The 18,034-nt window shown below is 42.7% G+C and overlaps 1 protein-coding gene across 1 annotated transcript in view; it reads right to left on the reverse strand.

The window, feature by feature from the left end:
* Positions 1–4,448: 4,448 nt before the first annotated feature.
* LOC119647638 (DNA polymerase theta) overlaps positions 4,449–18,034 on the reverse strand; it is a 28,904-nt gene continuing 15,318 nt past the window's right edge. Inside the window, exons 10-19 of the mRNA XM_038048700.1 lie at positions 14,183–15,630; positions 14,009–14,118; positions 11,153–11,250; positions 10,862–11,043; positions 5,687–5,850; positions 5,479–5,579; positions 5,301–5,416; positions 5,006–5,244; positions 4,835–4,947; positions 4,449–4,785 (exon numbers count right to left, since the gene is read on the reverse strand). Coding sequence (XP_037904628.1) covers positions 4,481–4,785; positions 4,835–4,947; positions 5,006–5,244; positions 5,301–5,416; positions 5,479–5,579; positions 5,687–5,850; positions 10,862–11,043; positions 11,153–11,250; positions 14,009–14,118; positions 14,183–15,630 — 2,876 coding nt within the window. The 3' untranslated portion in view covers positions 4,449–4,480. The remainder of the gene's footprint in view (positions 4,786–4,834; positions 4,948–5,005; positions 5,245–5,300; positions 5,417–5,478; positions 5,580–5,686; positions 5,851–10,861; positions 11,044–11,152; positions 11,251–14,008; positions 14,119–14,182; positions 15,631–18,034) is intronic.

Raw genomic sequence — 18,034 nt, forward strand, 5'->3', positions numbered from 1 at the left:
AGAGCAATTGAATGAAAATAAATAAATGGTTGTGACATTGACCCATAAGAAGCACTATATACTCCATTAAAGGATATTTAACGAAGGACGTGGTTTATAGCCTTTCAACAGTACGTAATAAACAGGGATGAATATTGAATGTGCGGGGTTTAACCACATTTGTAGCACGGAGGCTTAAATATCAAGGCCTAGATAAGCACAGAATACTTATCAAATTTGTGGAAGAAGAAAAACCATTTTATAGACGAAAATACGCCTCGCACTCGCCAATATTCAGAAAGGCTACCAATAGACGCCACAAGCAAAGTATAACCGATCAGGTTGGGTCAACAGAGAAAATTTCGTTATCATCTTGTAACCTTGTTCGAAGGTAAAAAAAATAAAAGAAAAGTAGAAAAATAGTAATGCAAGATAGAGAAATCAAAAACAGCAAGTTAGCTTTTGAAATCGAAAATATAAAAATGCTAATGGTCAACATTTATATCGTAAAAAATGACTCAGATTTCAATTAAAATTCATTCAGAATTTGCTCACAAGGACCGCTTGAAATGCTCTATAGACCATGTAATTGGAATAAGTTTGAGGGTGGTGTTCACCCACATCTACCCGCCATCTAAAATGTTCTTCAGCTCCCCCACAACTACCAGAGACGCTCGCACTCCTCCTCTACTAACTCGTCGGCCATCTTGGTAAAGTGGATTTCGCTGCATGGCATAGCCCGCAATGTAATTGTGGTCTCTCCTTAATGTGTGAGGTCTCCACTATCACTTCTATCTTCCTATCACAGTTCGTACGAGTGGCAGGAATGCTCTTCGTTTGAAATAGTGCCAGGTCAGCGTACTCCGATGATACGACGCAGACAGGTATTAACGAAAGCTTGGAGTTTTTGAGTAATAGTGGAGTTCAATTTCCATGTGTTACTCTTATATACCAACACAGAGAGAACACTAGCACAGAATAGCAATTCCAGACTTAAAACAGGGCATCGAAAGCCGATGAAGCGCTGTTAATGCGTCGGGCAACATCCGGTTCGGTGCCACCGTCGCCAGAAACCACGCTTCCTAGATTTACAAATTGTTCGACGCCTTCGATGCTCTGTCCATTAAAGCATATAGGAGGAGTGTGATGACTCGTCAGACTGAAAACCTTGGTTTTCTTGGTGTTTATCTTCAGTCCAACTCTCTCGTTCCAAATCCAGAGTTATTTGGCCAAGGTCCACGACCCACTGAAAGAGCAAACAAATGTCATCAGCGTAGTCGAGGTGTTTGAGAAAAGATGTCATCGTTCATTGAATTTTTCCACGTCCTCCGGACAAGGCAGCATTGAGAACATTACTAATAACAAGAAGAAATAATATCGGTGACAGGATGCGCATTTGCGTTCTTCTGAGGACCATCGAAAGATTTGCAACCACATGCAAGCTTTCTCGTGATGCCGTACACATTTCTGAAATCATTGTGATCCGCGGCATCCTCCGCCTTCCTCACCAGCGCAATAGTAAATTCTCTGTTTTCACAGCGTACACTGCGCAAAACTTCTCAGGATTTCGCTCGGTATCGGAATTGGAGCGCGTCGCGCACGCCATCATTCCCAGCGATCAGTAGAACCTTCAACTCCTCCGTTTATCGACCCCTCCCCCTTCGGGACCAATGTAACATCCGAGAAAAAAGCATTTTTGATTGTATGATGCTCATTGATATTCTCAGGCGGGTTACTCAATATATCTGGGGTCCGATCAGCAAGATAGCTCTCCACTGTCGAGCGACAGCTGAGTCGATGTTGAACTTAGGGGGTTGCAGCTCCCCAACCCTGCAAGAGGAGGCGGACGCACCACGAAAACGAACTTAAGCGATCATCAGATGGTTATCCTCTTTGCTGCCGATGTCAGTGCCTCTCTTAATACGCACATGCAGTAGACAACTGCTAAATCTACTGCTGATTGCGAGGTGATCTAATTGCTCGTACGCCGTCGGTTAGTTGAAACCCAACTGACCTTATGGCAGGGTCTATGCTCGAACAATATACCGCTAATGACGAGTCGGTGGAAGTTGCAGAAATCTTCAAACCTCCTACCATTACCGTTGCGGCCGCTAAGATCGCGTTTTCTCCATCACATATCGGAGCAAGGTGTTGTTAAACTAAACCTTAGCATTCAGATCACCCATTATGATCACAATGTCACTTTTACGAAACCTCCACTGAACTGCTTTTAATTGTTCATAGAAAGCATCCTTCTCCACTGTTCACCATGTATCTGATCATCACGGTGTCGAAGTGCGGGATTTGGGAGGAATCGTTGAGGATCTAGCTGGATATATACTTTCCATCATCGTCGTTTTTAGATATCCTCGTACATTTGTGCAGTATTTCTCCTTCCTCGAGGTGTAGTTTCTTCATATATCTAGGGGACACTTCCGTGCAGAAGGTTAACCCAATAATGACCACAAGTCTGCTTGAACCACAAAATTTCAACTTTTTGCAGAGTGGGGTTGTTGAACCGAAGGATTGGATTTATTAATTTGGAGGCACTGTTTAAACGATTTAGATCCTATAAGAGATGTTAGATAAGTTGGAGGTGATGGCGACGCCTAATAGATGGTTTGAGGAAGTTGAATATCCAATCACGGCGTCCGGATGACTTAGTGATTAGAACGCAAAGTTGTCGTCATAGAAACTCGCAGTTGAAACCTTATTGGTGGCAGAGGAATTCGCATTGCGCACAGTGAGCTGTAAATGAGTCATATCAGGGCAATAATCACGCGCGAGCGCAATGCAGGCCAATTGGATTATCATGCCGACGATTATAATCATTATTGCATCAAAGGAATTTATCAACGATCCGCCAGTTAGCGTTCCTAAAGTGTTGTTAAAGGTGCCGATCGCATGACTCTCTGACACCAGGAATGGGCACGCATTCAAGTTCGAATTTCGTAGAAACTCGAGGTCGTTTCAGTCAATTCCAACTCGCAGAACTTAATATGTGCTAGTGGTTTGTTAAACAACCAACACAACACATGACCGATTCCGTTCAAGTGCATCCATCGGTCTTCCAGTGTCTCCTAAATATATTAACTGGTCTACACGCCCATTGGGATATTTTGCCTGTTGAAGACACTCCTCCGTATTTAAATCGCACAGTTAGTCTTCAAATCGTTGACCTTCATCACGACAACATTACCAGCTGATTCAACTCATTAGCCCTTTACGAGAATCTAAGGCCCGATTGCGAGCCTACAAGATGGCTCTGTTCCCATAGGCCTTCAGAACGAGAGCCGCAAAAACAGCGACGCCCCGAGCAAGCCGAAAATATTGCACAACGAAAGTGCCTCAGAGGAAGGCATGGGGTAGGAGGTAACTATACCATCAGAGCGGACGGCCAAAGAAGACCTGCTCGTCCAGCTCAAGATCAGAAAGGAAAACAAATAGCTCACGCTGAGTTGAAATCCCGCCGTCAAATCACCAGAACCTAGGTTAGGAACAGCGGTATCAAAAAAACTGCCACAACTCGCGAAAAACTGAAAATTTTCACGACGATTGTAAAAATGGACAAAAATGCAAACTCGTCGGATTGCAGTGGGCGATGCCTCGTTCGAACGGGGAGGCGACTCAGATTCAGAAAATGCAAGAATTTTCACTCTACGACTCGTGAGAAACGAGATATCGGGGAAAATGCGCGACCAGAGGGCCTGGCCAAAATCGAGGAAAATTTAAAATTTTCACGACCTCCGCGATGTCAAAATGGCCAAAAATGTAAAATCGTCGGATTGCGGTAGGCGATGCCTAGTTCGGACGGGGAGGCGACCCAGATTCAGAAAATGCAAGAATTTTATCGATATCCGGGGAACCAGTATACCAGTATACAGTATAAGGTTTCGTGACCAATTTGCGGGGGGACTCATTTGACCCCGTGCAGACTCGGGTTTGATCGCCCTGAATAGGCCTTTGGAGCATTAGCCTACTGCATTACGGCCGGCAAACCAAAGTGAGTACAGCGTCTCCCGGTGCCACCACTATGGAGGTTCTCCTCGGCTACTTGGTTTTGGTTTGGCCGACAGGGTTGCCGCCTCGTCTTCCTCACCGCCACCTCTGAGCACCAGAGGGCCAGGCCAAAATCGAGGAAAGTTGAAAACGTGCACGACCCCCGGGTGGTTAAAATGGACAAAAATGCAAAATCGTCGGATTGCAGTAGGCGATGCCTCGTTCGAACGGGCAGGCGACCCAATGGATTATATATTTTGAATTGATTTGCAAATCCGATTACATTTTAAGGGGCAGATGGAAGATATTTTTTAGCCCGCTCACGTTTCGAGAGCCAGTGAAGCGATATACATGAACTATTTTTCGGGAGAATAATGGAAGCCTTTCCGTAGAAAATAAAAATACACAAAAACGATATAGTTTTATAATAATTGTTGATATTAAATTAATAAATATATAAAAAAGTATGGACTAAAAATTCACATAACAATATTAAATTGAACTAGATTTCTTGTAATGTCCCCCACGATTTACCAGCTTTCAGTTTCACTCGAAGTGGAATATTTAATTGAGCACTATTTTCCATACTTATTCGTAAAACCTTTGCCACTTTTTGAACTTTATGTTCTGGAACCTCAAACAATAGTTCGTCGTGTAAATGTAATACAAATTTGACATCGTCAGCATCGAGCCCCATTCTTGAGCGATATTTCTCTAAGTTTCTCTCAGTCCGTATTATCGCCTTCTTTGCTATGTCAGCTGCTGATCCTTGAATAGTTGTGTTTAGTGCCTGTCGCTCGGCTTGACCTAAATTCCCGTAATTAAAAATTGAACCTTTTTAATATTTAACGTGTACCTTTTAGGGTTTCATCTGTACTAGTAATGTGGGGAAGATATCTTCTTCGTCCTGTTATTGTTTCTACATATCCGTTCTGTTTCGCGAACTTCACGACTTTATTGGTGTATTGTCTGATTGATATTGAATAATTTTTTGTTCAATTTGTTGCCCTTATATGCATTAGTTTACCTTATTCCAGGATAAGCAATATGGAACTGTTCCAACAAAGATGTCGCGTCATCAATTTCACATTTCAAACTTTCAGCAAGAGATTTTATGCCCATTCCGTAGATAATTCCGTAGCATATTTGTTTTGTCCCGTTTCTCAGTTGCTCGGACACTTCGTTCAGAGGAATTTTATTCCATTGTGCAGCAATCCCACGGAAAATGTCATCGTTACTCTGCATAATTTTCATAAGGATACTGTCCTGTGGATCAATAAGGTTAACAGAACGAAGTAATATTTAAATGGCACAAATTATACATTGGACAGATGTGTGAGGATGCGCATTTCCAATTGACAAAAATCAACGGATATCAGTGATATACCATCCGAAGAGGAGAATGAACTGCGGCATGAAATAGGGATACTATCGCCACCTTGAAAATATAAGAAACGATGTCGAGGTTATATACCTAGAATTTCACTGACTTTGGCATACCTTCGATATCAACGGTGAAATCCTTCGCAACACATTGTAAGTTAGGTTCATGCATTGAAATTCTTCCAGTTGCAGTAAACGTGATGCTACTACCATGAATTCTAAATGGAGAATTTATCATAAATCGGAGCTAGTATATATTCCTTGAAGAAACTAAAAATTTATTAGTTTCTGATTGGGAATAATGACACGTGGGAACTGCACCTACCTTCCATTTTTGGCGTTTTGTATTAGCGGCTGGATTGTTTTATTCAATGTTGCTCCTAACTTTCGGTAGTTTAAGATTAAATTCGACATAGGAGAGTCGATTTTCTCCAGGATTTGTTTTGCGGTTGACACTCTTCCATTTGGTTTCTTGTGTAAACCTAATACCTAATTGTGTTCGATATAAAATAAATATGATATGTAAACGTTCGTTAATCAATGCATTAGTATGATATGACAAGAGATTTTGTTGGTTTTAATTGCTGATTAACCTTCTTGGAAAGCTAAAACCCTCTGGCTAGTCATTTGTTGAACATTATATTGTGACACAGTAGGGGGCGGCAAGGCTAGCCATGTTCCGTAAGATTCACGTCTATACAGGGTCGTGAAGAGAAAATCTGGTTCCGGTGGGAAAATTATGCACCCCCTCTTCAGCCACTTTTTCGAGTTACTTGAGATAAATACGGGCTTGGAGGGAATCACCTCTTTTCCTCTATTCTGTTAATGGCCTTGTCTTTATGTAATAGGTAAACTTTTCCTGATATAATTTACTCTTTAAAGGTGAAATAATAGTATGTTCATTGAGCTATTATAGGGCTTGGAAAAATAGCATTTCACTGTGTGCATCGTCGTAATTAAGTTAGAAATATTCTGTATCTCTGCTCCACATTATTATACACTTAAAATTTGTCTACTTTTCCGTTTAAGTATTATTTTTTGCTTTATTTTTTAATCTCCTAAGTTATCACAATCTCGGTGGATGCCGGAGTTTACCTAATGCTAACACTAAGTACCAAGCATTTAGGCTCGGACGATCCTACCTACTTAAAAGATAAAGGGGCGTTGGTGCAAAACCATGCTCTCAGTATCATGCAGTAACCACGAAAGGAGGTTCAGTGCCATGCAAAACTAGAGGGGACTCAACGAATCCCCTTGGAAGAAGACACTGATAAGCTGGTATTCCACACTTCCATGACTGTCGCCAAAAACTTTATTAGTTTCGGATCAATGGGATACAGAAGTAGGACATCGATTAGCCAAGTATGTGGGACGCTGTAGATAGCCTTGGTATTTTAACTAAAATAATCCATTTCTTGCAAACTACAATTTTTAGGTACGCCAGAGCATAGACTAACAGTTTTTACAATCAATACTCGATAGATGTAATAATTAGACTTTATTAATTTTAATGAATGAGTTTAAATTAATTAAAAAACTGCACCGCGTGATAACCGACTATTTAAACGTTAGAGGCAGAAGAGAATGATCTCCCTTCATGTGTTTTTTTCTGCCCCTAACTCATGACACACTTTCCTCGCTAGTCCTCCACTCCCGTGGCGAGCTCTACAAAGTGGAAAGCTCCGCGCCATCTATTTGCTCGCATTCGCAACATTCGAAATAAATTTGGAATGCTGCGAATCCTGCCGCGCCACATCACTCCGCCCCCAGATGAAACCTAGGGGTTTCGGCGACTGATCCCGGAACTTCGTTCACCGTCAATCCACAAAGCGGACACGACGCTGCTTCGGGGCGCACACGGGTTTCAGCCTGGACAGAGAGACCGCCTTTTTGTGTCCACCGATCTCGAGCTGGAAGAAATGTTCTCTCCGCTCGAGAACGCGATACGGGCCCTCATAAGGAGGCTGCAGCGGCTTCCGGACATCATCCGTCCTGACCAGAACGTGCGTGCACGTGTCCAGTTCCTTGGGCGAACAGGCAGGTGTGGACGAGTGTCGGGTGGGTGGTGTGGCTTTTATGCGTCGGAGATTATCCCTCAGCAGACGCACCAACCCCGACTCTGTGAGACCCGATCTCTTGTCGAAGACCGGATCGCTTGGGAGTCTCGGTTTCTCCCCGTATACCAGCTCCGCGGGGCTGGCAGCAAATTCCTCTCGTCGGGTTGTACGTAGGGCGAGTAGGACGAGAGGCAAGACTTGGGACCAGGACGGATCGTCGCCTACCATAATGGCGGCTTTCAGCGCCCGGTGCCAACGTTCTAGCATCCCATTGGATTGCGGGTGGTATGCAGTAGTCCGATGGCGTTTAAAACCAAGGAGTTTGCCTGACTCAGAGAAAAGGGTGGACTCAAATTGCATTCTCTGGTCAGTGATGACCATTGCAGGGACGCCAAAGCGAGGTATCCACTCTCGACAGAGGGCTTCGGCACATGATTGCGCCGTAATGTCTTTCAGAGGTATTGCCTCAGACCACCGCGTAAACCTGTCGATGATTGTGAGACAATACCTATAACCGTGCGAGTCTCGCAAAGGCCCTACTATGTCGAGGTGTATTGTAGTGTAATGTAGTGCGGGGGAATGAGCCCACTTCTTTCCTTACATGCCTGGAGACTTTACACTTCTGGCATGCGATGCACTCTCTGGCCCACGAATTGACATCATTATTCATAGAGGGCCAGAAGTATTTCTCGGTGACTAGCCGATTTGTTGTCCTGATGCCTGGATGCGCTAAGTCGTGAACTGCGTGGAACACTTCCTTGCGAAAGGTGGCCGGAATGTATGGCCGAGGTCCCTTTTCCGAGTCTTCGCAGCAGAGAGAGAGGTTTGAGCCGAAGATGGGCAACTCCCGAAATTTGTATTTGGGATTGGATTTGAGGCTTTGAAATGCTGCGAATCCTACCGCGCCACAGTATAATCGATACAGGAACTAAAGAGGTTTCTTTGGCTAGCTATGTGCCAACCGACTATGTATGTACCCAATCCAGACCGGGACCCTTCACTTCTCCGAGCTGTTTATGGCTCGCCTGGAGTGACTTTCATCGTACCGTCGCAACAAGTTTCTGTTTTAGTGTGTCCAGAATTTCAACTACGGGTGTTTCACTGGTGAGGGCATAGTTCCTGTAAACCCTCTGCACTTTATTCTTCATCCGTCTGCTGGCATTACTAGTGCTGATTTGAATCAGTCTAGCAATGTCCTGCCTGACAGCCGCAACTTCACCACAATAGACAAGTGATTGTAGTTACAACAGCGACATATCAGCACATAGCCGAGATGCAATCTCATCATTGATTTGAAATAGGATTCTTGAAGTTGCTAGAGATACTTCTTTTTAATCAAAAACCAATTTTTTTTTTGGTTGTCAATTTAAAATGTAAAGTTTTTCTTAGTTTTGTTTTGTTAATCTGTAACGAGCCCAGAAGTTCCAAAATTTGGAGGCACCATGAATTCAGACATTCAGATCGTTAGATTGCGAAGTATGGGACCAAAAATTAGGCGACCGCTTAAAACGTTGCATTTTTAACACAGTAATATATAATCAAGTTAAAGCTCAACTGAATCTCAATCATATGAAGCGGTAATGCGATCAGGCGACCTGCGCAAGGAGCTACAGATCTTTTCTTATAGTAATTTCGTTGTGGGCTACGTAAAGAGCTACGAATCTTTTCTTGTGGTAATTTTCGTAGGGACTCACACGTGATGTAGGCGGCTTTTGGTAATCATGGTAAAGTGTGTGTTGCTTTCCTGAGCACTCGAATAAATTCAGAGGAATATCAAAAAGTTCTCAAAGCTTTCCATTTACCTTTTTGAGATGATCATCATGATATGAACTTTATTATCAACAAGATGACAACCACGATGATCCATAAAAATGATTTGCCAAAGCACAATTGCCTCTCCTACATGGAACTGATGTCTATCGAGTTCCTAGGAATTTCATTTCTTTGGTGAATATTAATTTCATTTAGTCTATGTGTCGGACATGTCTCTTTCTTCAATGTACTTTCAAATTGAGCGGCTTTTATATCCATTCACTTTTATCTTCCAGGATTTTAGCCATCTCTGGGGGCTATTCTTCAAGATAGCGAGACACAAATCTATGATTGATATGTGAACTCAAAAGCGCTACATCAGCCGTAAACGATAATTTGAGTAAATGTTTCTTGTAAGGGAAATCCGACCTATAAAATTACAAAACAGGTGCAAGGATGTTTCCTTACGGGACACTAAAGAAATACACCCACTGGGATCGGCGCGACACGCGAAGACAGTTTTGCTAACGCCCACTGGGAATGACACGACACGATGGATGGGCTAACGCCCACTAGGAATGACACGACAGAATATTGCTGCGTGCATTTGCAAAGTAAAAATATTGAAAAAACTATTATTAACTTATGTTTGGCATAGGAAAATGTCTCCGGCTGCCCCAGACAAAAGACAGACAAATGTCTGTGCAGACATCAGACAAATGTCTCCGTCTGTCTCACATACCCGACAGACAATCGGCATCCGACATCAGGCAGATAAAAGTCTGCTCCAGATAAATGTCTGTTGCATGCGTCAGTCAGACAAATGTCTGAGTCGACATTAGACATCAGACAGACAAATGTCTGCGTCAGACAAATACCTGCCTCAGACAAAACCTTTTTCTTGTTTCTTTCTTTGTCTGTTTGATCTCTGAAATATGCACAGACATTGGTTCGATAGGCTTCGATGCTGCGAATCAGATGAAGGAATGAAATTATGCCAAACGACATGTGGAGTTCCGCAAGGCCGTCCTAGGCCCACTCTCGTAGATTATTATGTATAACGGAGTAGTGGTTGCTAGACCTCCCAACTGGTGTGGTCTCCATTGGTTTTGCGAGCGACATTGGCGTCACGGTTGTTGCACGCCTCTTTGCTTGATACTTTTTCTTCGTCTCAGATGATGAAAGATGGCCTATGAACTTGCCATCCTTGTCGCGTTCTGTGAATGTATCCGATTTGTAAAATGGGCTCAAATTTGTACCCTGGCCTCTCTCCGGTAATTTCAGATCCGGCAAAATCGAAGTTCCGTCAAAAGCGAATAGGGAATAATTGGACAGCAAAAGGATTTTTGAAAAAGTAACTTTCTAGAGGAAACCGGGGGTCCCGTGCTACCAAACTGAACTTCCGAACACATATCAGTTAAGTCTCGTATGACTTATCAAGTATATGAGATAGCCATGTCTCAAAGGTGTCACTGGAATCCGTCGACAATTTTCTGTTGGTGGTAATCTCTTTGGATGCATGTATATGAATAACAAGACCGAACTTTATAGTATAGGCTATGTATGGTGGAGTTGTTTAACATCACGCGTTAACCACGCCTACACACCATGCTAAGTGTTTCAGTTTTTTTCCCGAAAACATCAAATGTTTCTTAGCATAATTCAAAATAGTAACAATACATTTTTCTTACCCGCGCAACTGCTGATGTGGACGATAAATTGAAACGTGATCCATGCAGTTCGTACATTTTTCTTTCCAATTTCTTCATCACTTCAAGAATATGCTTTGATAGATTCCCTAAGGCCACTTCGTTGACAGGGAATCCAATAACTTCCATTTTCCATAGAGAAATTTGTACCGGCATTTCCAGTTCTGTTAGTCAAGGTGGTAAAGGCGATTAAATAGTATATGTATATGAATTTGGTCACATACTATATGAGCACATAAATGAGAATAAATATAATAATTTTATTGAACTTACCATGGTAGAATTTTTCCAAATTTCCATTGGCGATACGTTCTAGATTTTCTAGCTGCCCTTCAAGAACATGTAGGCTGACACATGATTCAATTGCAGATCTGGGAAATTAAAATTTATTGCAAATTTAGATCAAACGAATTTTTCAAATTATTTTTAAACTATTAGGCGATGCCTGTTATGGTATTGTTACATATCATCATCATCAACGGCGCAACAGCCGGTATCCCGTCTAGGCCTGCCTTAATAAGGAACTCCAGACATCCCGGTTTTGGGCCGATGTCCAGCAATTCGATATTCCTAAAAGCTGTCTGGCGTCCTGATCTACGCCATAGCTCCATCTCAACCAGGGCCTGCCTCGTCTTCTTTTTCTACCATAGATATTGCCCTTATAGACTTTCCGGGCTGGATCATCCTCATCGATACGGATTAAGTGATCCGCCCACCGTAACCTATTGAGCCGGATTTTATCCACAACCTGACGATAATGGTATCACTCATAGATTTCGTCGTTATGCAGGCTACGGAATCGTCCATCCTCATGTAGGGGGCCAAAAATTCCCAAGTCTCCGAGGAATACATGAGGACTGGCAAGATCATTGTCTTGTACAGTAAGAGCTTTGACCCTAACAGTTTTTGTAAGCTGAAATAGGCTCTGTTGGCTGCCAACAACCGTGTGCCGATTTCATCGGTTGTGATTTTCGACCCTAGATAGGAGAAATTTTCAACAGTCTCAAAGTTGTAGTCTCCTATCTTCATTGTTTTCGTTTGACCAGTGCGATTTTGTTCGTTCTTTTGGTTTTGGCGCTGACATTGCCACCATATACTCCGTCTTGCCTTCATTAATGTGCAGCCTAAGATCTCGCGCCAATTACCAGGTAGACTGTACATCTCGGGTTGTTCTTCCCGTGATCTCGATATCGTTAGCATAGGCCAGTAGTTGGGTGGACTTGAAGAGGATGGTGCCTCTCGAATCACTTCCTCGAGGGCTACTTTGAAGAGGAGGCATGATAGGGCATCTCCTTGTCGTAGACCGTTGTTGATGTTGAATGGTCTCGAGAGTGATCCTGCTACCTTTATCTGGCATCGCACATTGGTCAGGGTCAGGCTAGTCAGTCTTATCAATTTCGTTGGGATACCGAATTCTCTCATGGCCGTGTATAGTTTTACCTTGGTTATGCTGTCATAGGCGGCTTTAAAGTCGATGAAAAGAGTGCAACCGATGTCCATATTCCAAGAATTTTTCCATCGCTTGCCGCAGAGAAAATCTGATTTGTTGCTGATTTGCCTGGAGTGAGTGAGTGGCCTCTTTGGTATGGGTCAATGATATTCTGGGGGTATGAGGCTATCCGGCCTAGCAAGATAGAAGAGAATATTTTATAGATGGTACTCAGCAACGTGATACCTTTATAATGGCTGCACTGTGTGATATCCCCTTTTTTATGTATGAAACAGATAATGCCTCTTTGCCAGTCGTCAGGCATTGATTCGCTGTCCCATACTTTGAGCATCGTTGATGAATCACTTAGTGCAATTGGTCGCCTCCAATTTGGCTGCAATACCATCGGCTCCCGGCGACTTATGGTTTTTGACCCGATGAATTGCACGGACTGTTTCTTCTATGCTTGGTGGTGGCAGCATTTGTCCGTCGTCTTCAGTTGGCGGCACCTCCAACTCACCGATGTTCTGGTTGTTCAGTAGTTCATCAAAGTATTGAATCCATCGCTCCAATATGCCCATTCTGTCGGAAATCAGATTTCCCTCTTTGTCTCGGCAGGATGAGCATCGAGGTGTATAAGGCTTCATCCTGCTGACTTGTTGGTAAAACTTGCGCGCCTGGTGCGGTTGCTCCCTGTAATTTTTGGAGTTTACAGACTTGTTGATTCTGCCAGGCTTCCTTTTTCCATCTGTGAAGTTGCTTCTCCGCTCGACGGAGTTCGTGATAAGTCTCTGCGCGTGCCCGCGTTCTTTGAGACTGCAACATTACTCGGTATGCGGCATTCTTCCGTTCCGTTGCTAGCTTACATTCATCGTCAAACCAGCCGTTCCGACTTTTCTTGCGGCTGGGGCTAAGTATGTTTGTGGCCGTATCAATGATAACGTTCTTCAGGTGGTTGTGAATATTATTTGTTAATGCTTCATCTCTAAGATCTCTATTGACTGTGGTTATTGCGGCATCCATCACTCTCACCTGATTGTCAGAGGAGATTTTAGGTGGTGTCGTAATTCGAGCTCGGAGCACTATGCCAACGAGATAGTAGTTCGCGATGTATATTGGCCCCCCCTATATGTTCTGGCATTCATCAAGGCTGAGAGGTGGCGACGTTCAATCAGCACGTGGTCAATTTGGTTAAAAGTGGTCCCGTCTGGAGAGTTCCATGTATGTTTGTGGACCGCTTTCCGCGCAAACCAGGTACTTCCAACAACCATTTCGTGCGATACTGCTAACTGAATAGTCCGCAGTCCGTTACCATTGGTATCCCTATGTAAGCTGTGGGAGCCGTATCGCGTGAATACGGGCTCCGTCCCTACTTGACTGTTGAAATCTCTAAGTATGATTTTGGTGTCATGCTTGAGACAAGCTTCGAGGGTCCGCTCAACTGCCTCGTAGAAGGTATCCTTCTCCGACTCTGCAGTCTCCTCTGTAGGGGCGTGAACGTTGAGGCTTATATTTCTAAATTTGCCTCGCAAGCGCAGATTGCATAGCCGCTCGCTTATGTTTTCAAAGCCGATAACAGCAGGTTTCATTTCTTGGCTGACTAAGAAACCTACTCCGAGCACATGGTTCAATTAGTTTACGTAAACTGCTGCATCTAATAAACTGAAATTCAACGCTTGCAAATTTGCAAATTCTGTTACCTTACTCTGCCCACTATCGAGCTTGCATAATTCATCCCCACACTATTATTCGAGTGACAGGTCCCACATAATGACATAAGGGCCGAACATTCAGGTGCATATTGTTGAACCTAAAATAATATATACAACATGGGTGAAATACCAGATTGTCGTTAGAAAGACAATATTACTTACAATTTTCTTCAAAGACATCTCCTTGTCCGGTTCAAGTAACCAACTGGCAATTTTTGGATCCTCAATTCTGGCCTTAATAGTTTTCAACTCTGGCAAGCATTTCCGTAACGCCTTCAATTGTTCTTTAGCATCGAATATTCGGAATGTGAGCTTATCGCTCTGAAGTAACTCAATAATCTTGGTAACCCTTTCCAAACGATTAATCTTATTTTCATTCTCCTTATTTTGAAAATTCATGTAGAATACCACATTATCGACTGTACACATTGAAACGCCGGTCATATAAAAAGCATCATCAAACACAAAATCAGCATCATCATCTTCTTTGTTTGTTTGAATTTGATTTAGCAATAAATTCGCACCGATCATGGGCCGTTTCTTATGCCTAAGCTTCTGAACGGAGACGGAAAGACCGATGTGTTTCGCATTAGTTAGTTCATCTATAGCTTTTTTGAATAATGCACAATTTCCACATATGTCTAAAATGGAAATGCAATTGAAAAGGGCCGAGCTTGGTTCCGTTTTACTTGTGCTTAAGATGTGTGATGAGTTCAAGTGTAGTGGATTGTTCAATAAAGAAGATGATGCACAATCGGAAATTTCAATGGAACTACTTTTATTAGACTTTGGTTCAATACCATTGAAATTATTCTTTTTATCTCCCTCAATCTGCTTCTTGGCCTTGCTTATCAGCCTCTTTTGTGTTAGCCTGGAACGAAGCATCCGAGTTGAATTTCCTCGCAATGATTTTGGTGTTTTTGGAGTTTGTGATTCAACTATCTCCTCAACGCTTTTATTGATGGGACTACTTTGAGCTGGTGAAGCTTTATTTTCAGATGGTTTGGCACATTTTGCAACGGGATTGTTTGGATGTTGTCCATTACCAAGTGCTCCTTCTATTTGCGAATTGAGATCTAACGTAGAATCATTGAATATATCAGAAACTCGAGGCTCAGTCTTACAGTCCGTTGTACTTTTTGCATTCTTCGACGCCTCCACTTCAGCTTTAGGAACAGTTTCTAATTTAGAACGAGATTCACTAGCACTTGCATGATTCCGTGGACTTCTTCTCAGATTAATGTTTGATAGCTGTTTAGAACGACGTGCCGGTTTGGTATTAAAAGGAGATTCTGTTTCTTTGTTAGTTGCGTGACTTGCTATCGTTAAACCATCCTCATTTTTCAAAGAACCCGCATTTACTGCTTGTTCTTCATGAGTTTCATTATTGGCTTTATGATTTGATAGCTCCTGGCAATTGCTATTGCTTGCAACAATTTGCTTATTATTTTCAAGAGTGGATGAATTTCGTATTTCTCCATCCGATGAATCAATGATTCCTTCAGTTTTGTCGTTGTTACTCCATTTGACACCTTCCACACCTATCTCATGCTGAAGGTACTGCCGCGCATTTGATATTAATAATTTGGCAATATCTTTTATAGTTAAACCTGAAATAAAACTTCACAATTAAAGGGAATATTCAATAAACTCAAGTTGGAAGACATGGTTGAAATGAAAAACAACTTAAAGTTCCCAGGCGATTGTTTTAATCAACTTTATAATGCTTTAGTCGACAGACTTGAGTGTTTAAATTAACTTTACAACATCTTACCGCTAAGTTTGAATGCTGCATCTTAATTTTGTATTTTGCATAATAATGAAGAGGAAGTAGGTCAAAATTTAGAATTACCGAAACAATAAAAAATTCAGGAGAAAAGCTCATAGAAACGAAAGATCGGGAGTTTCGATTAATTTTATAATCATGTGGATTATCCGTACGCAAATGAGAGGATATGATTTAAAATTATGGAATACGTGGGAGTGAGTACCGCTCGCAGCCATTCACATGAGTCTCGAATTAGCTTTTACACAGGGTGCGGACGATAACTTCCTTTTTTAAAATGCGCTCCATTCAGTCGCTTAATGCCGTAGCGAAGTACCAGTGATCTTGTTCGAGAAGCGGGACTACAAAGTTTGTTTCGACACAATTCAGTCGCCATCATCCGTTGGAATAGTGAGGAACGTGCTTTTGCCGTTGAGTCTACTTTTCGGCTGTCACGCGGGTGTCACTATGTTCAGGCAAGCTGCAAGTATTGCAAGACGAAGAACTAGAGTCTGCCGGATCATTCGATCGCTTGAGAGCATTGAGGTAGGGAGAGCTTCAGCGTTGCGATGGTGACCGCCATTATGAAATCCTGAACGGACGACGAAAGGGAGACTGCTAGGAAAGAGGTTACGAACATTCTCCAAATGAAGCCATTGAAAAAATGTTTGAAGGATTGTAAGCCTATCTTGGAAAACATCTCTGTTCTCAGAGTTTTGAACTCAACATTATCAGGCACCTGACGATTGCCAAAAATACGTAAGTCAAGCACTGAGCGCAGGGAAATTATACAAATCCACAGACAGAAAACCAGCTGCTGGTAAGGAGGCTAGCGTATCTACTGATAAACTGAACATTCCGGATGGGTAGAGAGATCTAGATGTATATTAAGTTGTCAAAACGCGAAACTAACGTACACAGAATATCGAACACTTCTGCTGTGTTAATGAGAAGGACGGTACTTTGATTATCGACCTATAAGCCGCGATAGATAAATGGCGGGAATACTTTGAGCATGATTCAATGGAAGAATTTGCTTATACATCACTTTCGACATTCGAGGCGATTGCACATACCAGTGATATAGAAGTGGAAGAGGAAATTAAATGAATGAAATTGTAACAAACATTAAGACCTAACGATGTTGCAGCTGAGCTTTGGAAAGCGAAGAGTTCGGGCCCAATACTATTGGTCAATGAGTTTTTAATTCGCGTTATTGAAGAGGGTAGAACATTGTTTAAATAATAATAATCGTTGGCGCAACAATCCATGTTGGATCAGGGCCTTGAAGTGTGTTAGAGCACTTCATTCAAGACCGTAACGGTACACTAGGAGGCAATGTGGTCAGCATTGCGCTCGCCCGAGATTATTACCCTGATTTAACGCAGGTACTCATTCACAGCTGAGTCGACTGGTATCCGACGTCAAATCACGATACAAATTCCACTACCACCAGTGAGATTTGAACCGCGACTTTCCGTACGACAGTCTTGCGCTCTAACCACTCAGCTATCCGGACATAGAACACACAGAACATTGTTTAACTTCAAGAAAGTACGACCGATCGAATCTGGAAAAAGAAAGGCATTTTAGTAGGACACAGTAGATTCAACTCCCACGACATTCTTTCTTTATTTATTTTATGAAGACAGAAAAGTCTTGCACATGTCCGACCTCAACGGAAGTTGCGCTAGGAAAATTCGTGGTGCGGGAAGCTGGGTGGAAGCACACGCATTCCCAGCGATAGAACTCTCCTAGGAAGCGAGGACGAAATAAGTAGATGCATCCAAGATCAACCTTTCGGATACATCCGTTTCCTACTGGGATATGATAAAGAAACACACACAAGAAAACCATCTAAGTGACATTGACACATCGACATATCAATACCACTTACCCACCTTGTCCCTACCCAAAAAGTGCACCATGAGATTCCGTGCTCCTTTACCGCTGAAGATTGTCCTCGTGTCTATAGTATGCGCCGGATCCTAATGGAGAAACTTACCAAGAACTAAGCCATTAAAGTATCTCGGATCAATGCTATCAGCCATTGGCGAACTACGCTATGAAATTGCATCACGCATCAGCGCACCTTGGGTGAAGTGGCGTTTCACAACTGGTGTTTTTTGGGATCGATTCATCAGTCCCGTTTGCACTGCCGCCCCTTATGGTTCTGAATACTGGTTGACTGTCAAAGACAATGAACGGCGCCTCGCGGTAATGGAGACGAATATGTTGCGTTGGGTCAG

Source organism: Hermetia illucens, chromosome 2 (assembly GCF_905115235.1).
Source record: "Hermetia illucens chromosome 2, iHerIll2.2.curated.20191125, whole genome shotgun sequence".
In the NCBI taxonomy this organism is placed as follows: domain Eukaryota; kingdom Metazoa; phylum Arthropoda; class Insecta; order Diptera; family Stratiomyidae; genus Hermetia; species Hermetia illucens.